The sequence below is a fragment of the Lithobates pipiens genome, unplaced genomic scaffold (assembly GCF_037356315.1).
Source record: "Lithobates pipiens isolate NorthernLeopardFrog02 unplaced genomic scaffold, aLitPip1_a1.2 Scaffold_30, whole genome shotgun sequence".
NCBI classification, from domain to species: Eukaryota; Metazoa; Chordata; class Amphibia; order Anura; family Ranidae; genus Lithobates; species Lithobates pipiens.
In genome coordinates, this window is record NW_027507791.1 from 60,349,144 (window position 1) to 60,375,192 (window position 26,049).

Genomic DNA, 26,049 nt, shown 5'->3' on the forward strand with positions numbered 1-26,049 from the left:
AGCTCTGGATCAAATGAGGGCTCAGGTAAGTAAAAGAGGGGTTGAGAGGGGGTGCTGATACCTAAACAGTTTTTACTTTAATGCAAGGAATGCATTAAGGTAAAAAAAATTTTGGCTTTAGAACCACTTCAACCATAAATGATGGGCCTGGAATTTTGTTTTCATTTTGGCGTGAGAGGTGATTCACAGCATGTGTTGTTCAAACTTCATTTATGTACACCTGTACCCCCTATGTGTGTGTGTGCAAGGGTACAGGTTTTTTGTTTCTTTCAGGGCCATCTTTAATATAGATTGGACCCTGGGCAAAACATTTCTTGGGCCCCCCCCCCATTCAATTTCACTCTCCCTCTGCTCTGAGACATAAAAGAAATAGCAGCTAGACTTAAAATCAGTTTACTATATCAGATCAAGCAGCAATTGTGACTGGTTGCCAGCGGTTACAGCATATCATTATTGCTTACTGACTGGTTGCTAGAGGTTACAGCACACATTTCAGCTCACTGATTAGTTGCTAGAGGTTACAGCAAATGATTTCTGCTTGTTAATTGGTTGCTAGAGATTACAGTACAGTATCACAGCTCAGTGATTGGTTGCTAGAGGTTACAGCACATCATCTCCTCACTGCAGGGGGGCATGATATACATATGAATGCCGCCTTTATTTACATATCAATGCCACTGGCTGCAGCTACTTATGTATGAATGCCGCCACTATTTACATATGAATGGCTGTTATTTACATGTAAACACAGGGTCTGCAGGTGAGTCATCTGTACACAACAAAAGGGCAGAGCTGGGCAGCATTACTATCAGCACTTGACACTGAGATATCGGGATACAGCACAGGACTAAAACTTTAGAGGACAAGGGAATTTAAACTGGGATAGATGGCAAGTATGAGGCAGCTGCTTTGGGCCCCACAACAATGACAGGGCCCAGGGCAGCTGCCCCTTTTGCCCTGCCTTAAAGACGGCCCTGGTTTCTTTTTATTTATCTTTATCTCTATTGCTATCACAATATCCCCTATGTGATCGCACTTTTTTGAGTGACAGGTACTCTTTATTGGGACATTCTGTGTCTTTGGAACCCCTCATGCTTCCCCTGCACCCAGGCAAATTTGAGGAAACAGTGTCATCAGTCAGCTGCTCTAGCTGGCTCTCCTAGCCGGGAGCTGATGGCTCTGAACCCTAAAGTACTTAGAGCTGAGCACTTCAAGGTTCACATTTTAAAGGAAAGATGGAGAAACTGACATTCCTCTATCTATCCCCACCGATCATCCTGATGTGTCTTCAGGCTCCCAGGAGGAGCAGGTGAGCACAGGGACGTGAGTGCCCAGATATAGGCTGTGCATATAAAGAAGCACCATAGAAGTAACCCAGCAGCTGTATAGCCTACAGATGGCTGCTACAATAAATCTTGCACTCTGGTCCTAAAAAGGAACAAAACTTACAGCTTTAGAGTCATGGAGGAACTTTTCACTGTCTGGAAGTTGGTATATGCAACAGTTTTTGTACAACCAAAAACATCTTGGAGTCCTCGGGTGAAAGGTAAGTATACACTAGCTTAAGAGACACCTGGCTATCACCATACTGAACACCACAATCAATACTTAAAGGCTCATTTAATTTTTTGTACTGGTTGACATGCCTGACCCAAGTGTGTTAGTGTCAAATACTGAGTTTCTCAACCAAGGTTCTGTGGAACCCTGCGGTTCCTCCAGAGGTTGATAGGGGTTCGTTGAGCAATGAAGAGTTTCTAGCTCCTTGTCCCTCTCCCATTGGCCACCAATATATTAGACCACTACACCAACTGCCAATATAAGAAGGCACCTTTATACTGACTGTCAATGTAAAAGGCACTACAATTGTCACCATTGGTTTTTCTTTAGCCATTATTATTATTTGTTCCATTTCATGATTGTTATAGAAAGATTTTTCTTCTTATAAAAAAGGGTAATGTTAAAAAAAACAACTATCTGCTCTTAGTATCAAATATGTTAGATTCACTACATTCTTTGTAATTTTATGTATTAAAAGGTTTATTTACAACATTTTGACCTCACTAATGTGTCGTGAGCTAAAGATGTAATCGTTTATCAGGGGTTCCCCTGAGACATGAAAACTATTTCAAGGGTTTCTCTGTGTTAATTAGGGATGGGCCGAATGGACCGCAGTTCGGTTCGCACCAGAACTTTTGAACACCACGAAAGTTCAGACCCGAATAACGAACCCCATTAAAGTCAATGGGACCCAAATGTCAAAAATCAAAAGTGACCATCTTGAAGGCTTAAATGCAAGTAATTGGACATACAGCAATTATAGGGGTCCGTGTCCTGCCCTGGGGGACATGTATCAATAAAAAAAAAGTTTGTCAAAAACTTCATTTTTAAATGAGCAATGATTTTTTGATTTTTAAAGTGAAAGCATAAAAATGAAAAAAATCCTTCCAATATAGTACCTGGGGGTCCCATTAGTCTACCTGTAAAGTGACAGATCTGTACCATGTCTAGAATCTGCTGCAGCAATAATTGCATTTATAAAGCCAAAAAAAAGAAAATTTCCCTGCAAGCTGCCTTTATTTTGCTCTGCAACAGCTGGGGAGCCAGTGTGTATGAGGAGGGCACAATGGAGTGCACTGGGAACAAGATTAGAGATTTTTTGGATACATTCTGGTGTCACTTTGACTTTGGATAGAAGTAACAGGTGCGTAAAAATTGGTCTTTGAGTGTTGGCGCCTTCCCACCGTAACCCTATAGAGGTACTCTTGATGAAAGCAAGAATTGGCCTTGCTGTAAAAAAATTGCAATAATATGCACCCGTCAAACAGGTGCAGAAAAATTGGTAGGGGAAATATTAAGATTGATGAAGTCAGACACCGAGTTAGTGATCTGGAGCCCTAAGTATTTGATTCGGGAGACCCATTGTATGGAGATTTGGGGTCAGCCTGTTCGAGGATAGGATGGGAGTATTTTGGATTTAGACCAGTTAACCTTGAGCCCAGAGACCAGTGTGAATCTGCCTAAGAGTGCCAACGCAGCCTGTAACGAAGGTCCGGTGTCACTGACAAACAGAACCAAGTTGTCCGCTGTGCAGTGCTGTGGTTTCAGTTAGGGGGCCTACCTTAATGCCCTGAATCTGGGGGGAGGAACGAAGTGCAATCGCCAAGGGCTCCATTATTAGTGCTATAGAGGTACTTTTGATAAAAACAAGAATTGGTCTTGCTGTAAAAAAAATTGAAATGATATGCATCTGTCAAACAGCTGCAGAAAAATTGGTCTTTGGGTGTCGGTACATTTTAGGGCCTTCCACTGCTTGAATTTCCCAAAAATACATTTAATGATGTATTATTGCATACAGAACTACATTACTTGTCTGCAGTTCAGCTGTAACTGTTGTATCCACCTACCTCCCAATTTTGGGGTGTCCGAGACTGCAGTTCAGCAAGAAGTTGGGTAATGTTCAATGATTCCACAATGACGTTAAGGTCATCTCTGAAGTACTCATATATCTTACCAAGCTCCCAATCCTCATATGCAGATAACTGCTGGCGGAACTTCCACTTGTCACCTGAATAATAGACACAACCAGAGAAATGATAAGACTGCAGGAAACCAATCATGTACTCATCTCCCCACTAACTCATCCCCCAATCTATACAGAACATTTGATGGCTCTTCTGGAAGGGCCACAAGACAGGAAAGAAAATATGAATTGAACGGTAAGGTTGCATATGTTCTTCTGCCCCCAGGCAGAGGTCTACTGTGAGTTAAATTTGGCCATGGACAATATGATTATGTAGCGATGACCCCCATGGGTTTGCTACATGTTACAGAATCCACACATTTCACCCTGCTCCCAGGCCTCCATTAGACACACTTCTTAGTCAAAGTCTTTTGCTTGTTTTTGTTGTTTTTATTAATGGATTGCACTTGGTTGGGGAAAGGGGACATGGGATGCCCATAGGATAAAGTTTACTTTGTAGAAAAAAAGTAACTGACCCTAAACGTTACAGACTTTTACCTCAGAACACTTCTTCCAGCTCCCTTCCTCCAGCACACTACTTCACTGTCCAAATTTTATAATCCTGACACACCATCAGAACATGACTAGGCCTCATTCTGGATAAGTCCCAGTGTCTTAATTTGATAGTCCTTTGTAGGCCAGGGCCTGCAGTACCCCTTTGTGGCAGCAAAGATTTAGTTGAGAAGAATAAATGTAGATGGACTACTGATCCCAGCAAGTTTGACTTGCAAATCATGCCCGCCCTCCTGGCTGCAGCGACTTGACACAAAACTCACACAGTCTCTCCCTTTGGCTCTACATCCAGCTCCCCTGGCATGACTCTTCCAGAGCTTTCCACTGTGCTTTTCACTCACCCACACCTGCCCTGGATCCTTCCTGAATGACTTTACTCCGGACGTGCGGACCAACTGTCTCCTCCAGCTCCTGTTCCAGGACACCTCTCCATGACCGTGTAAGGAGAGGCTCCCTCCAAGCTCGCGAGCTCCCCACCTGAGGTACACTCCCCCAGAAAGGGGGTTACCTGAGAAACAACAGACTAACTCCCCATCATCCAGTTCACCCAGCCTACAATTCCCCCCCAGCAGGCTGACCATGGGTATATGTAGGAGGCCTGTCCCCTGCCAATCCTAGTTGGGGATTGGTCAGAGCTCCTCACATACACCCCATGTCACTCCAGCTCTCTGCCCTGCCCCTTTTACAGAACATTATCCCCGGAAACAGAGGAGGCACCAAAGAGTTAAAGTATATGTCAATCACCTACTGCTATACCAAACCACTCCCCTGCCCCCAGATCAAAAAAAATAGGCCTAGCTTACAGAATAGGCCACTTAAATTTACCTGTGCTGGTACCTCTGATCTCAAAGTGGATTTCCAATTTAACCCTAACTACACTTAAAGCTGCCTTCCTCCCCAACACTTATATTTACTGTCAGGAGCATGTGTGCTCCTGCTCCAACATAGCTGCTGGTCCAGTATCCTATCCTGGTTATGGCCATGATACATTTTCCATGTCTGCCTGCCCACCTGCAAGGTGATTAACATAGCCAACCTGATTTAAGCCAGCCAAACCAGCAGTCCCATACTTGTGATATTGCATTTGTAACACATGCTCCAAGCTCTCTGTTTATCTGCCCTGCTTTTTGGATTCCCTCGTTGATAACCTTGGTTTGGTTCGACTAGAACTCAGAACTTTGCCTGCCTTTTGACTATAGATTTGACCTTGGAAAAGTGATGGTGCAGCGCTAATAACAATTAGGTCATCTAAAGTGCATAGATAACCTGATACATATCTTTTTTTAAATTTATATAATCTTTATTAATTTTCTTTATTATTATACAAAATACATTCTTTATAAATATATATCCAATAATCAATAAAAGAAAGACATTTTCTCACAGTTTACTAATATCTCCTCTAACACTCTATCTATCCCCCCCCATACTAACTCCTAGTGTATTCTTTATATCTCACTCACTTTTCCTTTTTTTTCCTCTCCCTTTCCTTTCCCTTTCCTTTTGCTTTTCTAACTATTTTACTTCTATGGGGCCATTTGTTATTACTCTCCTCTCTTTCTTTCCTTTCCCCTCCATCTCTTCCTTACCTATCCACAACAAAGGGTGTCCCATCCTATCCAATCATGGTTTCCACATTTTTTTAAATTCCTTAAGGTTTCATCTCCTTGTATAAACTACCTTTTCCTTCCAAGCTGTTCCTGTAATTAACCTAGCCCAATCGCCTACCGAGGGGGGTTTCTCTGCCTGCCATCTCTGCGCTATTAATTTTCTTGCCTGGAACAGACACCTCATCACTACTTTAAGTGTGCGGGTCGCACCTCCTATTCCCTCATCCAATCCCAGTATGCATAGTCTAGGGTCCATTTCCAACCTTACGTCGAATGTCATATTCAGAGTGTTGAGGATCTCTGACCAATAACGAAACAATTTTGGACACTTCCAGATCATATGTATCAAATGTATCCTGACACCTAGGGCACTTGGCATCCACCCTCCCCCCAAACTTAAACAGTCTTTTAGGCATATAATATGTCCTATGTAATAACATCATATATGAGACCTTCTGTGTGGGCGAGACCGATACCAAGTGTCCTCTCTCTAATATCCTCTTCCACTGCTCACCCGAAATTGTTCCTAGGTCCTCCTACCATTTCCCCCTACTTTTAAGCCATTCCGGGCTTTCTATGCTCCCTCCACATATATGTGGGTATATTTCTGCTATAAATTCCCCTGTCCTACCGGGGGTGCCTAAACTTTGATAGATAGGGGAGTTACTCCAAACCGGTCCTTGTTTCTCAAATTGTATATTTAAAGCGTGTCTAATTTGAAAGTATTTATAAATGAGTTTAGGTATATCATATTTCAGTCTCAGTGCAGTAAATGTTTTTAACATACTTCCCTCATACAACTGGACCAACCTATCTATCCCTTTTATTTCCCATTCTTTAATTTTCCCTATCGCCTCCAGTTCCTGCAAGTTCTTGTTATTCCAGAGGGGGGCATATTTTGTCACACCACCTAGTCCCTTTAATGCCATTACTGCCTTCCACACTTTTAAGACTAATCTTACAGTGGGGCTTCTATTAATAAATGAATTTGCCTCCAGTACTTCCACTATTGTCTTATGGGGTGTTCCTATAATCATTAATCCCTTGTTTGTGCCTCCTCCTGAGTCTTTACTTGCTCCTAGATGTTGCAGTTGAGCTGCTAAAAAGTAACTCCGTGGATGCGGCACTGAAACCCCCCCCCCCACCCCCCCACCCCCCTGGTTGGTAACTGCAAACCAATCCTAGGCTGGCCTTTCCATATAAGTTCTCTAAATAATACATTGATTTTTTTTAAACCATTTTTTATCTATCCATATCGGAAAGTTATGCAACAAGTATAATAGCTGTGGCATCCACAGCATTTTGATCAGGTTGCATCTCCCTGCGACCATTTAAATTTTACTTTTAAATTTAGCTAAAAGTGGAACTATATTGTTGTTTATGTATTTATTGGAGTCTCTTGTTATACATATGCCTAGATATTTCATTCTCTCAACCACTTCTAACTGAGGGATCGCCGATAACCTCTGATTCTCAGGGGAGTCCACAGGCATAAGGGCTGATTTTTCCCAGTTTATAACTAGTCCTGAGAGTCTACTGAAATCCATAAGGATGTTAATCACCTGCCCAAGGGTTTGCTCTTTATCCCCAAGGAAGAGGAGGACATCATCCGCATACAATGTGATTCTCTCCTCGCACATCACTCTCCAGAAACCTTCAATATTTATATTCGATCTCATTGCGATGGCCAAATGCTCCATCGCAAGTGCAAAGAGCAGGGGTGACAATGGACACCCCTGTCTTGTCCCCCTCTCTAACTAGATCTTGCCTGAATAGTCTTTGTTAACCCCTATTTTATCACTAGGGACATTATACAAAGTTATTATCCAGCTAAAAAATGAGGGGCCAAATCAAAATTCTCTCAGCTCTCGCCAAATATATCCCCATTCTAAGCTGTCAAAAGCTTTGACCACATCTAGGGACATGACTGCCCTTGTACCCATATTTTCCGATTCTCTGATTAAATCGTAATCACCTGATTTCACTGCATTTTATACATATGGTATAGATCACCCAATTGTTATTAGCGCTGCACCATCACTTTTCCACTTTTACTCTTTGCAATTGTCATTTGCGGTGCTGGCAGCTTTCCCTCCCGTTTTTTGGACAGCGCAATATTTAGAACATTTTTTTCTATGGATTTGACCTTGGCTATTCTGAACCTTGACTTCCTTGTACCTGGACTGTCATTGAACCACTCTGCCTATATACCAATCACAAGTACCTGTTTGCTTTGCTCAGTTCGCCCCTGCCCCGACTAGGTGGCTAGGTACTATAACATTGTGTATAAATCCTGGGGGCAACCGAGTACCGGTAGGCCTACTTGCCTTATGTGAAAGGGGCTGCTTTAGGTAAAGAACGCATAAGCTAGCTACTGTATAGTGCCTGAGCACCTGTGTTAGGGGTAAGTGTGACATTAAATTGCATAAGAAAGGTCTGTACAAGAGACCGGAACAGGCAATCGCATAGGCGTGTGCACATAGTGTGCCTGGGCACACCCTAATCACCCTGTGTGACGCAGATTCCCCCTGTGTAAACCCCTGATATTTCACCAAAGCCCCCTAACGGGGCTCATAAAAAAATTGTAAAATAAATACAATTGTAAAAAAATAATAAAAAATAAAATAATACAAATAAAACCTATTGACACATCCACTGCCCTACTGACACCAATCTCAAACCCGACTGACACCATCTATTGCTCTACTGACTGTCAGTATACAGTGCCTCACAGAAGTGAGTACACCCCTCACATTTTTTTTAATATTTTATTATATCATTTCATGTGACAATACTGAAGAAACTAAACTTTGCTACAATGTAATGTAGTGAGTGTACAGCTTGTATAATGGTATAAATTGTCTGTCCCCTCAAAATAACTCAAACACAGCCATTAGTGTCAAAACGTCTAGTATATCTTTACGTTTCCGTTACAATGTATAGGGAGACAGTAAAGTTACATACAATACAAATTGTTAAATACAATTCAATGGAAGAGGGTTTGGAGGGCTCGTGAGAGCTTGCGATATAAAAGGAGGGGCAAGTGTTACCAAAGGTAATAACTAGGAGGGATGAGTTGATGAAGAACAAAAAAACTCACACATTAGTTGGAGATTTGGCTAGGCTTCCCCAAAGGGATATGTTGTCAGGGATCGCCTAAAGGCAAACAAAGTAGGAGATAGCCGGACAGAGTGGGGTAGGGAGTTCCAATAGATGGGAGAAGCTCTGGAGAAGATGTTGAGGGAGCTCAAAAGCAGAAGGTCCTGGGAGGGGCACAGAGAGAAAATGAAGGACTGCACCTTAAACAGCCAGCCTCCCACACTCTGTGGAGGCCACTGTTGGCACTCCTGTTAAAGAGTGGGGTTCAAACTGCACCGACAGTGGGGTTCAATTGATCATACTCGGAGTTCTGCTTCCTCTGTGTATTCTGCAGGGCTGGGCTATCAGTTTCATGATCCTGTCTTATGTTGGAAGGAATGTTCTGAGGTGAGCCAGAGGCAGGAGAGGCTCAGTTGCACCCATTACAGCACCCTAATAAGGAGCCTCACTTGGCCATGTGTACATGGGGCAACAAAGATCTAAGATGCCAAGCAAACAATAATAATCAAAACTACTTTCATGGATACACTAAAAGAATGTGTTTTTTTTTCCATTCAAAGAAGTGCTAATGACACACACACAATCTTTCACAGAGTTTGGAAACATGGAAGTATCTTTTAGCTACTAATGGCCCCATGATTATTCCATTTGAATAATGAAGAGGAAAGAGACAAACATTCTAGAAGGAACAACAGGTACCACTGCATTCAGTTCACGACTTACCTGCTATGGTGTCCATGAGTTAAGTTGCACAGAGGATACAACTGGCCTTCTCTGTGTCATATCCTGGCAGCCACTCGGAACTGCCTCCTTAGAATCATTGGGTATATTTAACTGTGTTAACTTCAACACTACTCAACGATAGCTTTAAAGCATTTTTTTAGCAGTGTCTGTGGTCTCACTACCTCGACACATTTTAGTTCCAGAAGTCCATTTCCTCTGAGTAATAGGCATATATCAGTTGATCTTCTATGTAATCTTACGTCAATTCCTGTTTTGTTTTCTTCTACTGCAGTCTTTAAGATCATTTGTTGACCTTCACCCGATTAATGATAGCAATTCATCTTTACGTTAGTGTGAAATATAACAACCTTTGTGCCATGTCTGCAGACACAGGAATTGCAGACACAGGAAGTACAATTATTAACGTATTACAATTTACAAACGTCCATGGCTCAAGTGTCGAAAGGATACAATCAATTTTGTAAAACTTTTTGGTTTCAGTGGATGGAATAGTACCCCAAGGGCTGGATAAAAGCTAGCAAAGGGCCACAGTTTAAACTGCAGCCCTTTGCCCTATCACATTAGCATTCTCACTCACTCTTTCACATCAGTCCTCAATTCAACCCCTTCACCATTTTCACATCAAAGTGCTCATTCCACTATTACCCCCCCCCCCCCCCCACACACACATTAGATTACCCCCTCTCCCCTCTTTCACATTACAGATTACAGTGCTCATCCCCCTTCACATCAAGTCTTCAAATCCCCCTCTTCCATTCAAGTTAGAGTCCTCAGTCCCGCCTCCTCCTACCAAACACCACCTTTTTACATTAAAGCCCTCCTTTTCACCACCTCCAATTTCAAACACACTCCCCTGCCCCCCCAAGTCCTCATGCCCACCCATTTATATTAGTGTTCTGACTTCAACCCCCCCACATTCAAACTATGTCCTTATTCCCCTTTTTCACTTTAAATTCCTCACTCCACCACTGTCCCCCCCCCCCCCCCCCCCCACACCCCTTTCACTTTAGAGTCCTTAATCACACCTAAATTTCACATTGAGTCATCAATCTCTCCTCCCTTTTCTCAAATTAAAGAAATCAGTCCCTCCCCTGATAAATGTAAGGTAAATGTGGAAAGTGGAACTCCACACCAACTTTATTTTTTTGACAGATTGGGAAAGTATTAGAACCATTTTCATATATGTAATACTGTCTGTGGCACCATTGGAGAGATTTCCCTCATTTCCTGTCCCGGTATGAACACAAATTTGGACAATATTTTTTGTAGAGGAAGGCTAAAACTACAATCAGCTTGTATTGCTTTTCATTATCCCATTGGCGAGTTCTCTTCACTTCCTGTCTTTTGTGACAATGTTGGCACCAGGACAGGAAATTAGGGGAAAGTGCCCCAATGCTGCCACTATCACTAATATTGTAATAAAATCCATAGAGGATCTTATCCTTCCCCACTCCACCCCAAATAAATACCCAAAACCTGATTGGAGTGCTGACCTTTCCTCTCCCATTCTGAGTACAGGGGATTACTGGAGACCGATTGGAAGGAATCCCTTTGCTCTTGCGGTGCTTCTTTAAACGGCGGATCAGTGATCCTTTATTCATCCAGTGTCATTCATAGACATCACTGGATAAATAGCTATCCAGTGGCGGATCTGCCCCAATAATTGCTGCATACCGAGCTGTCAGTAGGAAATACCTCTACCAGCTGATCCAAGGGCCAATACAGGGACCCTTTATTAACCCTTTTATGCCCCCTCCTCTCCTACACTTACTATCCATCTTCATGTGACCTGTATACTAACTCTTTCACCTTCCCTAACCTGCACATTTGAACATTCACCCCTTGATCTCAATTTTGCCACTGCATGTGACCTGAGTGTAGGCAGGTGCAGTCTGTACTCCCTACTGTGAGTGGTACACGACTGAAGCACCACTGTGGAAGGAAGTTGTGAGCAACTTGGTTCTTCTTTGATTTTCCTGAAGTCACAGGAGACAGCTAACCGATTGGACGCTGACCCCCCCCCCCCTGTATGACTCTGGCGGCCTTCTTGGGTCAGGAAAAGTCTATTAAGACTCTGACTCCTGGATTTGGCACACTGTATGCGAATGGCTAGTGTAGGGACAGGTTCTTCATCTGACAGAGACAGTACATAAAGGTATGTATTGGTTCCGGAGGAGTAGAGACAGTGAGATGACTACGTCTATCTTGCTTCAGATAACCTCTGCTTTGGGTGTGAGTCGGCCAGGCCGCATTCCACCCCTCGTTGCAGACATTGCCAACATCTTTCAAGTCTACAGCGCACTGTTACAGTTCGTAAGGGGCTCTGGACAGTCGTGCCTGCCCGTCAGGCCTAACTGTGTTGTTGGACCTTCCTTCAGTGTATTGCTAATGCCTAACCTGGACTCTGTGGGGTTGATTTACTAAAACTGGAGAGTGCAAAATTTGGTGCAGCTCTGCAAAGAAACCAATCAGCCTCCAGGTTTTATTGTTACAGCTTAATTGAACAAGCTGAAATTAGAAGCTGATTGGCTACCATGCACAGCTACACCAGATTCTGAGTGAATATGTTTTAGTAAATCAACCCTCTGTGTTTACTTTACATCATATGACGCTGCCCCAGTCTCATTGTGCTTGCATGGGGGCACGCTGTGTCATTGGAACACACTGTGTCATTGTGACATGGTGCAATCCGATCTCGGTAAACAGCCGATGACGTGGCTCTTTGTCCAATCACAGCTGATCACATATAAACACAGAAATTAGATCAGTTTCCTCGCCTTAGCCCCTGTACACACAGTCGGAGATTCTGCCAACCAAATCCGTCGGATTTTGTCCGTCAGATTTAGTCTGACGGATTGTGTCCGAAACTGTTGCATACACACGGTCGGACTAAGTTGTGGAAAAATCCGATCTTTCAGAATGTGATGATGTAATTTTGTTACGATGGGACTAGATTCAGGCTAGTAGCCAATAGCTTTGATGTAGGTAATTGATCTGAGCATGCGTGGCACTTGGTCCGATCAAAATTCTCTACACATGATCTAATTACGTCCGACTGGCCCAGTTGGTTGGGAAATATTTCCAACATGTTGGAAAATTGGGTCGGACGGAGATTCGGACGGAATCAGTCCGATGCATACCACACACAGTCGGATTATCTGACGACACGGTCCGATAAGACGCATTCCGACGGATTCTCCGACCGTGTGTACGCGGCTTTACACTGACAGTGTGAGGAGAGGAGAACCGATCAGCAGCATCTCCTCACAGAGGAGACCTGTACATATAATCAGTGCACTGATTATAAGTGCAGCCCCAATGGTGCCCATCAGTGATGCCAGTCTGTACCCATTAGTGAGTCCAATCTGTGCCCATCAGTGCCTGCTTATCAGTGTCACCTATCATTACCCATAAGTTCCGCCTATCAGTGCCCACCAGTGCAGCCTTCTCAGCGCACATCAGTGACAGAGAAAAAGTACTTATTTACAAAAACATATTATTTTTCTAAATTTTCAGCCTTTATTTTTTAGCAAAGTTTAAAAAAAAAACAGCTGTGATTAAATGCCACAAAAATAAATCTCTATTTGTGTGAAAAAAATTTGGGTAAAGCGTTGCATGACCGCCCAATTGTCTTTCAAAGTGTTACAGCTCTGAAAGCTGAAGATTGGCCTGGGTAGGAAGGGGGTAAAAGTGCCCAGTATTGAAGCAGTTAATTTCTCAAAAATGTTGCCAAAAATTTGTTCAGGTGTCTACTTTAAAAAAGGGGCCATTTGGGGGGGTTTCCATAGTATTCTGGTGTAGCACCCTCTAGTGTTGTTGTTAGGTTGCTACAGTGGTTAGGGTTTCTTTCTGTAGTGTAGGTACATTTTAGGTTTGGCTGGCAGCCAAGCCTTTGTTTTTATCTGGGTTGGGAGTGTCTCAGGCAGAGCTGGGTGACTCACAGGCAAGCATCACTAAGACCTCCCACTTCTTTCTAGAACATGCTGGACTCTTCTGGAAAGGAAGGAGGGGAGGAGAGGTGGAGCTGCCTGGAGTGTTCTAAGGAGCCCTGACCAATCCCCAACCTGGATTGGCAGCAGGCAGGCCTTCCTAAATACTTAGGGTCAGCACAGCTGGGGAGGAGTTGTTTGAGTGGAAGCTGGAGAAGGAGTGCTATGCAGTCGTGGACTTGGTGAGAGCTCCCCAGTCTGGGGGGGGGGGGTTGACCTTTGGCCTACCCTTGGATCCGGACAGGACCTTCTCACAACACAAGGTTACCACCAGTAACAACCAGTAAGTAGGGCTACAGCTATGACTGGGGAGACTGGATTTTGCAAATTTGCACATGCGTAGTAGACATGTGCAGAGTAAAATATTTCGTTTCGGAATTTCGTTTTCGTCTGAAAACTTAATTTATTTAGTTACTCCCGAAATTCGTTTTTATTTATTTCGTTTTTCGTTCAAAAATTGCATTCGTCCGAAAATCCACATGAATTACGGTCGAATCTGTCTTGGAAGGCTTATGGTGTCTGTCGAATGTATAAAGAAGATTCGATGGAGCTCGTATATAGCATACTTTAGAACCCTATTAAAGTCTGTGGGACTCCAACGTTCAAAATCTAAAGTGCTAATTTTAAAGGCTAATTTGCAAGTTACTGTCCTAAAAAGTGTTTGGGGACCCGGGTCCTGCCCCAGGGGACATGTATCAATGCAAAAAAAAGTTTTAAAAACGGCCGTTTTTTCGGGAGCAGTGATTTTAATAATGATTAAAGTGAAACAATAAAAGTGTAATATTCCTTTAAATTTCGTAGAGGGGGGTTGTCTATAGTATGCCTGTGAAGGGGCGCATGTTTCTGGTGCTTAGAATTGTCCCTGCACAAAGTGTCATTTATGCAGGAAAAAAAGTCCTTTAAAATCACTCGCAGCTATTATGAATTGTCGGCTCCGTAATACAGAGAACACTCATTGAAAGTCATTGATAAAAAAATAAATAAATAAATAAATAAAAAAAAAAGCGTGGGGGTCCCCCAAATTCAATTACCAGGCCCTTCAGGTCTGGTATGGATATTAAGGAGAACCCTGCCTCAAATTTAAGAAAAAATTTGACGTGGGGTTCCCCCTAAATATCCATAACCAGACCCTTCAGGTCTGGTATGGATATTAAGGGGAACCCCGCATCAAATTAAAAAAAAAATTGACGTGGGGTTCCCCCTAAAAATCCATACCAGACCCTTTATCCGAGCACGCAACCTGGCAGGCCGCAGGAAAAGAGGGGGGGACGAGAGAGCGGCCCCCCCTCCCTCCTGAACCGTACCAGGCCACATGCCCTCAACATTGGGAGGATGCTTTGGGGGTCCGGGACCCCTCAAAGCACCTTGTCCCCATGTTGATGAGGACAAGGGCCTCATCCCCACAACCCTGGCCGGTGGTTGTGGAGGTCTGCGGGCGGGGGGCTTATCAGAATCTGGAAGCCCCCTTTAACAAGGGGACCCCCAGATCCCGGCCCCCCCCCTGTTTGAAATGGTAAGGGGGTACAAAAGTACCCCTACCATTTCACAAAGAAAGTGTAAAAAATGTTTAAATAAAACAAACACACTTTTTAAAAATTCCTTTATTAAAAATAAAAAAAAGATTCCAGCGGCGGTAATCCACTCTTGCTATCCAGCGACGGACGGTCATCTCTCCAGCGATGTCTCATGTCATCCAGCGCAGCGCAGCATCCTTCTTCTGTCTCCTCCACGGAGACACTGCAGGCATTCCGGCGCTGACGTTTCTTATATACGGAGGGCGGGGCCACCCGTCACCTGACCCCGCCCCCCTCTGACGCAAGGGGAAACCCAGGGTTCCCCGTGACGTATGGGTGACCCCGCCCCCCTCTGATGTAACGGAAACCTGCCTGTGTTACATCAGAGGGGTGCGGGTCACCCCTACGTCACAGGGAACCCCGGGTTTCCCCTTGCGTCAGAGGGGGGCGGGGTCAGGTGACGGGTGGCCCCGCCCTCCGTATATAAGAAACGTCAGCGCCGGAATGCCTCCAGTGTCTCCGTGGAGGAGACAGAAGAAGGATGCTGCGCTGCGCTGGATGACATTAGACATCGATGGAGAGCTGACCGTCCGTCGCTGGATAGCAAGAGTGGATTACCGCCGCTGGAATCTTTTTTTTATTTTTAATAAAGGAATTTTTCAAAAGTGTGTTTGTTTTATTTAACCATTTTTTACACTTTCTTTGTGAAATGGTAGGGGTACTTTTGTACCCCCTTACCATTTCAAACAGGGGGGGGGGGCGGGATCTGGGGGTCCCCTTGTTAAAGGGGGCTTCCAGATTCTGATAAGCCCCCCGCCCGCAGACCTCCACAACCACCGGCCAGGGTTGTGGGGATGAGGCCCTTGTCCTCATCAACATGGGGACAAGGTGCTTTGAGGGGTCACGGACCCCCAAAGCATCCTCCCAATGTTGAGGGCATGTGGCCTGGTACGGTTCAGGAGGGAGGGGGGGCCGCTCTCTCGTCCCCCCCTCTTTTCCTGCGGCCTGCCAGGTTGCGTGCTCGGATAAAGGGTCTGGTATGGATTTTTAGGGGGAACCCCATGTCAAATTTTTTTTAAATTTGACGCGGGGTTCCCCTTAATATCCATACCAGACCTGAAGGGTCTGGTTATGGATATTTAGGGGGAACCCCACGTCAAATTTTTTCTTAAATTTGAGGCAGGGTTCCCCTTAATATCCATACCAGACCTGAAGGGCCTGGAAATTGAATTTGGGGGACCCCCACGCTTTTTTTTTTATTTATTTATTTATTTTTTTATCAATGACTTTCAATGAGTGTTCTCTGTATTACGGGAGCCGACAATTCATAATAGCTGCGAGTGATTTTAAAGGACTTTTTTTCCTGCATAAATGACACTTTGTGCAGCGACAGTTCTAAGCACGGGAAACATGCGCCCCTTCACAGGCATACTATAGACACCCCCCCCTACGAAATTTAAAGGAATATTACACTTTTATTGTTTCACTTTAATCATTATTAAAATCACTGCTCCCGAAAAAACGTCCGTTTTTAAAACTTTTTTTTGCATTGATACATGTCCCCTGGGGCAGGACCCGGTCCCCAAACACTTTTTAGGACAGTAACTTGCAGAATCTTTTCTCTCTGTCAAATCTTTTTTCTCTGTCGAATCTTTTCTCTATATAATCTTGGACTAATAGAGGTAAGGTTAAGCACATTCGACCACAGGTTCTATAGACACAGATTGTTGTCAGAGTCATGTCGAATCTCCTATTCTATATCGAACTGTTGTAACAATGAAAACGAAAATAAAGCATTTATTTATGTCGGATCTTTCGTTTTTCGGATTTTGTGCTTTCGTTATCGTTTGTCAAAACGAAAACTAAAATAGCTGAAATTCGGACGAAAATGCATTCGGACGAAAACGAATGCACATGTCTAATGCGTAGCACAGGAGTAGTGGCAAGCTGGATGAGCATGTTGAAGTATGAGTAGTTGATGCTGTTAGGTTTGCTGTGATTCTTGTTTATAGTCAGTGATTTGGCTTTTTGGTTATTGCTGTATTGATTGCTTTAATTTCCTAGCCTAAGTAAGCAGATTTATTGCCTATACTGGGGCTCAGAAAACCAGATCGCAACTAGATCTAAACTAGATCGCAATGTCAGAACCTATTTCAGGACTGAAAAGTGAGAAAGAGTTAACATAACTAAAACTTTAAAATAGCTGACAGAGGAATATCTTTATGTTAGGGTCCTGTTTGTCACAATGACCACAGGATTGATAAGGTCTGGTAAGAATTGGTTTTGAAATGATGTCTTCAGACAAAGTCAAATCGTCAGTATTAAATAGTTTAAATTATTTCTGAGATGTTATGTGTCATGTGATGAACTTTGTCTTTGTCCTTCCTCTCTCCCTTCTTTCTCTTTAACTGGTTCCCGACCAGCGCATGCCGATGTACGTCGGCAGAATGGCACGGGCAGGCAAATGGGCGTACCTGTACGTCCCTTTAAATTTGCTGCCCTGCCATCGCGACCGTGCCACCGGCGGCGCACTCGTGTGCTGGTCGGGACCCCTGTGAGTCCAGTCTCGGGTCCCGCGGACTCGATCGCTGTGGGCATACCCGCGATCGTCTCACAGGGCGGCTGAACGGAGAGATGCCCTTGTAAACAGCATCTCCCCGTTCTGCCTAGCAACTAGTGACGCTGATCTCTGCTCCATGTGATTGGAGCAGAGATCAGTGTTCACTAAATGAAAGCCCAGCCCCCAACAGTTAGTAACACACCCCTAGGAACACTTAACATTTACACAGGAATCAGTGCATTTATATAGCAGTGATTGCTGTATAAATGACAATGGTCCCAAAAATGTGTCAACAATGTCCGATGAATGTGTCAACAATGTCCGATGTGTCCGCCATAATGTCGCAGTCACAATAAAAATCGCTGATCGCCGCAATTACTAGTAAAAAAAAATATTAATAAAAATGCCATAAAACTATCCCCTATTTTGTAAACGCTATAATTTTTGCTCAAACAATCAATAATCGCTTATTGCGATTTTTTTTTACCAAAAATATGTAGAAGAATACGTATCGGCCTAAACTGAGGGAAAATTATTATTTTTTTATTATTTTTTGGGGGATATTTATTATAACAAAAAGTAAAAAATAATGCGTTTTTTTCAAAATTGTCGCTCTATTTTTGTTTATAGCGCAAAAAAAAAAAAAAAAAAACGCAGGAGTGATCAAATACCACCAAAAGAAAGCTCTATTTGTGGAAAAAAAGGGACATCAATTTTGTTTGGGAGCCACGCCTCATGACCGTGCAATTGTCAGTTAAAGCGAAGCAGTGCCGAATCGCAAAAAGTGGTCTAGTCTTTGGCCAGCAAAATGGTCCGGGGCTGAAGTGGTTAAGTTGTGCAATATTCTTTGTCCATATTTTGTATAAAAGGTACAGCTCACCTGCCATTAAAACTAAGCATTCATTGAAACGGCTATTTTGTCTTGTGCATTGAATGCTTCCAGAGATCTGACAAAATTTCTCACTGATTGTCCAGGTCTAAGCAGATTTAACCCTTACAGTCACTGGTGGCAGCATGTGGAATGCGATGATCATCTGGGGTACATGAATTGTGCCTACTTTGTTGACACTGTTCTTCTTGCCTTCCCTCTGACAATACCGCATCCTTGTATAGTGCAAAATTGTAAACTGCTGTGCTTTTGGGAAGCACATTAAAGTAATAGTCTTTGGGAGACTGATTTGAAAATAGCAAACTAGAGGCTAATAATTAAAGAGCCAGACGGACAGTCAGTGGGTGTCAAAAACCACAAATAAGACTGAGACAGAAGTACGGTTAAATCACACTTGTTTAATAATAATAAAAAGGTAAATATAAGGGAATACTTATTAAGGTTACCAAAAGATATACGGTACTAGGTTAAAGGTCTAAGATAATATGCTTAGGCGTGCATTTCACTAAGTTCAGAATTAAGATGCAAGATGTTGACATATTAGGATGCATCTGTCTGCGGTAAGAGGTACAAAGCTAAGATAGGACTGGTTACGCAAGAATATGGTCAGTCAGCAGATGTTGAAATGACGAAATAACTATCAGAAGACTGTATTTCACCTTTGACTTAGATAATGTCATGAGTTTAAGAAAAATGTCGATGTATGTATGAATTACCTGATTGGTTAAACCATAGGGCTGTCCTTCTGCTCAAACTAAATAAAACTGTTGTGTGTGCTTCAATAGGCACATTCATTATTCACGTACAATAGTGTGTATGTGTAATGTTTTGTCCACCGGTGAAAGGGACCTCCGCTCTTCAATCCTAGCCTAGGCTACCAGGGGTTACTTACAGAAGACGAGCAACCTAACAGTTTTGGTACCAGCAAAGTGGGGTTCGTCTCGTCTTGCGACAGGTAAGTCACTTTACTCTTTTTTACCTGATTGGTGAATGGTGTAAACACTTACTCTGTCCGGGCGGCCGCTACGAACTTAGTTTAAAATTAAAAGAAGTAACTGTGCCTTCGCGGTGGACTAGGCTGGTCCCTCGGGAGGTTAAAAGGGCTCGCAAGGAATTTATAGGTTTAGGGGAGTCCGACTAGGTTGGTCTGACTTAAAACTATTGGTGATAATATTTTTAACACGGGAAGTAGTAGATTACGCCCGTGACAAAGGGATTGGTGGAGTGGACGCCCATTTGAAAAAAAATTTTTTTTTTAAAAAAAAAGTGCACTATAAATTGATAAATGTATTGCAATACGGTTATGTCATGTCTTAAAGTATATTAAGAATATGTCTGTTTCTCTCTAGGTACACGTGTAAGTATATAGAGTATAAGTTTTAATATAGAGTATAAGGAAAATAATTGTTGTTGTTTAAATGAGTGCAGAATATGAGGAGCCCTCTTGTAGTGACATAGCATCCGCCTGCCCCCATTGCACGTTAGGTCTACTCTTCCTAAGAATAGATGACAAGTGGATTTTACTGACCACCAGACCAGGGGGGTTCTCTTGCAGACTTGGTGTAAGAGGGGTATATCCCGCCACCAGGAAAAATTTACCCTTCATCGTATATTAAGGGTAAATCTTCATAGTTTTATATAAGTCCATCTGCCCCAAAAAAGATCAGGGATCCTACTCCCAGACCAGAGACCGGATTGTTGGACAAACCGGGTGTTATCACCTGTGTCCTGCCACTAGACACACATTGCCCAGACTACTAGATGGGGAATACTGCAGCAACCCAAGCTATGGCCACCCCATCACCCTATGAATTTGTCAGTAATATGATCCCTGGCCCCCAGGTAGAACCATTTTGGACACAAGTCCGAGAAAGGTGTCAGCAATTGGGGATACATGACCCAGGGCCATAAGGTCCTTGTTCAGAGGAAGACTGGCAAGAAGTCAGTAAAATTTGTCAGGTACATAAGCATTCTTATCCTCCCTGCAAAGGGGCTGACCCACAATACATGAAGGATTGTTTCTGTGCATGGAACAAATGCCTTGGAAAATATAGGCAATTGTGGACAGCAAGGACATTGGAAATCCCAGTGCCCTTATAGGACTGGACAGATTAGAGCAAGAGGCAGAGGCAGGGGATTTAACCCCCAGACCCGCCCACAGTATCCCCGTTATCTGCCATACCAGAACCCTCGTCAACCACTACCCCAATATCCTACACAGCCACAAATAATGCACCGAGGGAAACTCTGTTGGTATTAATGGGACACCTGTCACCCATCCCATCACTCCACCACTGACTGTAGCCACTCCAGAAGGACAGAAATTATGTACCCAAACTTTTGCCGTCTTGTCCTCATGCCCTGTGCCCCTTATGGGACGGGACCTCTTGGCACAACTGTGTATTACCATTAAGTTTAATAAAGAAGGTTCCCTTACCGCTAGTTCACCATTATGTGACTTACATGGCCCTAAGCGACATGCACACAGAGGGTTCCCAAAAAGACATGCACACAGGAGTTTCTTTCTAATGATACCTTCCTCCCTTGACCATCACACAATTTGGGCAGAAAACAAAGGTAGTGTGGGCTTTATTAATTGCACACCATATGCACCCCAAATGCGGTCAGATGCAGGGATACAATATCAAAAACAGTATCCCCTACCCCCAGAGAAAGTCAAAGGCATCTCCCCTCAAATTAATGATTACATATCAAAAGGTATCCTGAGACCAATCATCAGTCCCTGGAACACACCCATTTACCCTGTAAAGAAGGCCAGTGGCGAGTGGAGACTCGTCCAAGACCTCAGAGCAGTAAACAAACAAGTGATTCCCCTCCCACCCCTAGTCTCAGACATCACTTTTATTTTCTCATGCATACCGGCAGACTCTCTATGCTACACAGTAATTGATTTAGCGAATACTTTCTTTAGCATTCCCATTGCAGAGGAAGCCCAACCTATGTTTGCTTTCTCCTGGGCCGGGGGCCAACTAACCTGGCAAGGGTATGTAGACAGTCCAGCCGCCTTCTCTATGGTGCTCAACGAGACTGTCAAGTCTTGGACATCTGAGCGAGGGTCGGTACTGATACAGTATGTGGACGACTTGCTCCTGTGCAGTCAAACTGCTGAAGATTGTGCGGTCGATTCAACATCACTGTTGGGACACCTAGCCCGAGCTGGACACCTCGCCTCCAGGAAGAAGGTGCAATGGTGCCAGTCCCAGGTTGAATACTTAGGTTGTATCCTTAGAGAAGGAACAAGGCTGGTGTCACCTAAACGTGCCGCAGCCCTACAAGCTCTCAGTCCGCCAAAAGACAAGGCCGCCCTACTCTCATTTTTGGGTGCAATTGTATATTGCCGCCAATGGATCCCTGACTGTTCTCATTATGATAGTATCCTAAGAGAGGCTACTGGCTCGACAGCCCCTAAATTAATAGATTGGACTGAAGACAGACTACAAGCTTTTCAAGCTCTATTAAACAGTCTGTCAAATGCTCCCGCCCTGGGATTGGTAGACTATGGTAAAGCTTTTCAGCTGTACTGTGTAGTTTCAGGAAGCTCTTTTGCCGCCGTGCTAACACAACAACATGGATCAGGGTATCGCCCTGTCTCATATCTATCAAAAAAAAAAAAAACTCCCCATCCAAGTACAGGGAATGCCATTCTGTCTCCAAAATCTTGCTGCCTGTGCAATGGCTGTACAAGATGCAAACAAATTAGTGCTAGGTCACCCATTGACTCTCTATACCACTCATTCAGTCACGCATCTTATTCAGAACATGAATACCCAACATATGACCTCGCAAAGACTTAGTGGTTATGAGATAACACTGATGAACACTGATAACCTCACACTCAAATATGTGCCTGCCAGCAACCCCGCTGTGCGCCTTTTGCATTCCATGTTGCGTTTACCACATGACCCAGACATTATACATGACTGTTCGGAAAAGGTTGCTGCTATTACCAGTCCCAGACCGGATCTCACTGACACCCCTATCTCAGGTGCAGAGGATGTTTTCATTGACGGTAGCTGCTCACGTCCCTCTGACTCCACCTTTTTAACCGGTTATGCAGCTGTTCAACTACCAGACATCGTACTGGAGGCAAAATCATTACCTCCTTCTTCAGCCCAGGTAGCAGAGTTAGAAGCCCTCACTAGGGCCTGCATTCTATTCACCGGTAAAGAGGTGAACGTCTACACAGACAGTAGATATGCTTTTGGAGTGGTGCATGATTTTTGGTGTGATATGGGCCAATAGAGGTTTTAAAACAGCAGACAACAAAATAATTGGCAACTCCACACAGATTAGTGCTCTCCTCCAAGCCATTCTTCTTCCAAAAAAGGTAGCCATAATTAAAGTAAAGGCACACTCCTCTGACAGCAGTCGTGTTTCAAAAGGGAATGCTCTTGCTGACAGAGAAGCTAAAAGAGCTGCTGCCTTTTCCCCTAACCCACCTGCCCCCACAACAATGTTTTTCAAGGAACACTTCGCAGCACCTAACTTTAAAACTGTCATAGCACAGATGCAATCAATGGCCACAGAAGATGATGTCCATTTTTGGACAAAGGAAGGATTGACCAAAGACCCTGAAGGTCTTTGGTCAAAAGAGGGGAAGATCCACATGCAAGAACAAAACTATCACCCTTTGAGGTCCTCATGGGAATCCCCGCAAACATAGAATTACCCCCATTAGACCAAGACACTGATATTGACATTTATTCCCAACAGGAAATGTACGTGAAAAACCTGGTAAGTATGCTCCACGAAATAAACGAACAAGTTTCTGTCACCTTTTTTCCCTCTTCCCACAGAACCAACGCATCCCTTCATCCCTGGGGATAAAGTGCTGATCAAACAATTAGCACAAAGAAAGAGTATCGGACCGGCTTTCTCAGGACCATGGAAGGTGGAAAAGGTATCCAGGACCGCAGTGTTAACAGACCTAGGAAACACCTGGATCCACGCCAGCCGTCTTAAAAAGTGTCCCCAGCTTCCCTCGACTCCAGAGCCCCTGGCAGTGACAGAGAGCAGCAACTCCCAAGAACAAGATCTACAAGAAGTTCAGAGAGGCATAGAACAAATTTCCCTGGAAGATCCCACACCCCCTCAAAAGGACAAAACAGAGCCAACAACTGCCGGGATGAGAAACGAAGAAGAAGAACAGAACTCTTAGATAACAAATAATCAGAACTTTAAAAAAAGATGCTTTCTCCATCAGTGTCAGGGAAGGCTGTATGCCTTTGGGGTAGTCTGGTACTATTTGTATTCCTGCCCACATGGTTTATAGCCAACTGTATATATCATCCAGAAGACTTAGGTCTATTAAAAGGGATATGTGGACCACCTAAGATGAATAATACCCCCGGCCAAAGACATAGTAGAAGTATTGTACCCGTTAATGAGTCACCTAAGGGACTGACTAACAAGATGTTACTACTAAAATTCAAATATAGCTATGCTCAAAAATCTGGTTTTGAGAAATGCTGGATTTGCAGCAAGCTACATCCCAGTACAGCTAGAATCCCTCTCATGGCAGTCCCCTTGAATTTTACCCCCCTCCTTAATGGAACACCCCCTATCGTCCTAACGAATGTTACTAGGACCCGTCCAAATAAAACCCTCACTTTCCAAATTATAGGTAGAAGCCACTTCCCAGACTGGTGTTTCCGACTGGGAAACACCACAGATGGAGCCGAGGTTTGCAAACAAGCAAAACTTAACATTTCAATGACATCATTTAACAGTCCTTCTTTCTTCCATACTTCAGATCCCACCCTAAATGCCACCTTTTTAGACTTTCTTAGCTCCAGTACCAAGACTACAATACACCAATTAATGTCAATACTGGTGCTCTCTGGCCTTTCTGATACTCTTAGGAACGTGTTCCATAAACGACCCCTAGCTCTAGGAAATACCATATATATATGCTGCGGCAAACTCTGTCACCCCTGGATCCCAACCAAACCCCAGGGGTGGTGTTGCCTTGCAGCCCTGGTTCCTATCATGGGGGTATTAGGGGATAACAAGGGAAGTCACCTCCTTGAAGCCAGCATGCATCCTAGATATCCCCTTAGACACCGTAATAAACGAGAATTGTTTTTAGAAAAAGATATGGCCTGGGCATGGTTCCCTTCCTGGACAGGGTGGGGAATTGACCTAATGAAAAGATTAAATAATTACACTGGCATAATTGATGAGATTCTGGAGGAAAATTCTGATGACATAACCAAACTAAATCTAGAAACTAGGGCAATTAGGAAGCAACTAGAACTACATGAGTTGGCTATAGAAAGTATGAGTGCAGCCCTTACTGGCCTCTGTGAGACTACTGAGGATTATGAGTGCTGTACCTGGATTCATAATACCAGCATCGAAGTCCCAGACTACTATGACGTTATTGCCCAACACAGGGAAGAGGTAAATAAACTACAGAAAGAGGCAAGGAACATAGGAAAAAACTGGGATCCCTTCTCGAGCAGTTTTAGTTTTGGGGGATTAATATCTTGGCTCCGAAATGCTGCCATGACAATTGTCACTGTGATTCTCTTCATTCTATTTTTATATGCCTGTTATAAGATAATCAAATGTTTATGTAAAAAGGGAAACACGGTCGCTCCGAAGGATCTGAAACTCACTTCCATTGTTAAGGATCCAACGGTATGGTATAGAAACCAAGAGCACAAGGGTTCGGAGTATGAAGCCTGTGCTATTAAATTAGAAAAGGAATGATCATTATGTAAATCACAGAATGATCAAAGGAAGGATTATAAGGGAATACTTATTAAGGTTACCAAAAGATATACGGTACTAGGTTAAAGGTCTAAGATAATATGCTTAGGCGTGCATTTCACTAAGTTCAGAATTAAGATGCAAGATGTTGACATATTAGGATGCATCTGTCTGCGGTAAGAGGTACAAAGCTAAGATAGGACTGGTTACGCAAGAATATGGTCAGTCAGCAGATGTTGAAATGACGAAATAACTATCAGAAGACTGTATTTCACCTTTGACTTAGATAATGTCATGAGTTTAAGAAAAATGTCGATGTATGTATGAATTACCTGATTGGTTAAACCATAGGGCTGTCCTTCTGCTCAAACTAAATAAAACTGTTGTGTGTGCTTCAATAGGCACATTCATTATTCACGTACAATAGTGTGTATGTGTAATGTTTTGTCCACCGGTGAAAGGGACCTCCGCTCTTCAATCCTAGCCTAGGCTACCAGGGGTTACTTACAGAAGACGAGCAACCTAACAGTAAACATAGTCAAAACATAGCCAGAGTTCAGGAACAGATAGTCAGACAAGCCAAAACATCAGGGAGCCAGAGATGAGCATAGTAGAACAGCAAGCAGGATCTGGAGCCAGAAGGAATGCCATGCAAGTCTTTAACAGCAACACAGGAGAGGATCTCTAGAGCTGTGACCAAGGCGAAGCCAGAGATCATCTGGGCTGGACAGCTTAAGTAGGCAGGACTGACAAGCAGGATATCATCAACAGGTGAGTCACTGCGGAGAGAAGGGAGCTGGCAATTAGCCGACAGCTGAGCGGCCAGCTTTGAGAAGGAAGGGCTGAGCCCAACCCTGACAGTACCCCCTCCTCAAC

The 26,049-nt window shown here is 43.6% G+C and overlaps 1 protein-coding gene and 1 long non-coding RNA gene across 3 annotated transcripts in view; one reads left to right on the forward strand and one right to left on the reverse strand.

Moving 5' to 3' along the window:
* Positions 1-9,763, reverse strand: part of LOC143942901 (NACHT, LRR and PYD domains-containing protein 12-like) — a 54,977-nt gene extending 45,214 nt beyond the window's left edge. The window contains exons 1-2 of one of the 2 annotated variants that reach the window (XM_077464313.1): positions 9,466-9,763; positions 3,405-3,565 (exon numbers count right to left, since the gene is read on the reverse strand). In XM_077464313.1, coding sequence (XP_077320439.1) covers positions 3,405-3,565; positions 9,466-9,481 — 177 coding nt within the window. In that variant the 5' untranslated portion in view covers positions 9,482-9,763. The remainder of the gene's footprint in view (positions 1-3,404; positions 3,566-9,465) is intronic. The other variant, XM_077464312.1, reaches the window with a different exon arrangement.
* Positions 9,764-18,864: 9,101 nt separating this feature from the next.
* LOC143942902 (uncharacterized) lies at positions 18,865-25,597 on the forward strand. Its single transcript, XR_013264855.1, has 2 exons — positions 18,865-19,393; positions 23,256-25,597. It is a non-coding gene; the product is annotated as an uncharacterized LOC143942902 (long non-coding RNA).
* Positions 25,598-26,049: the final 452 nt, after the last annotated feature.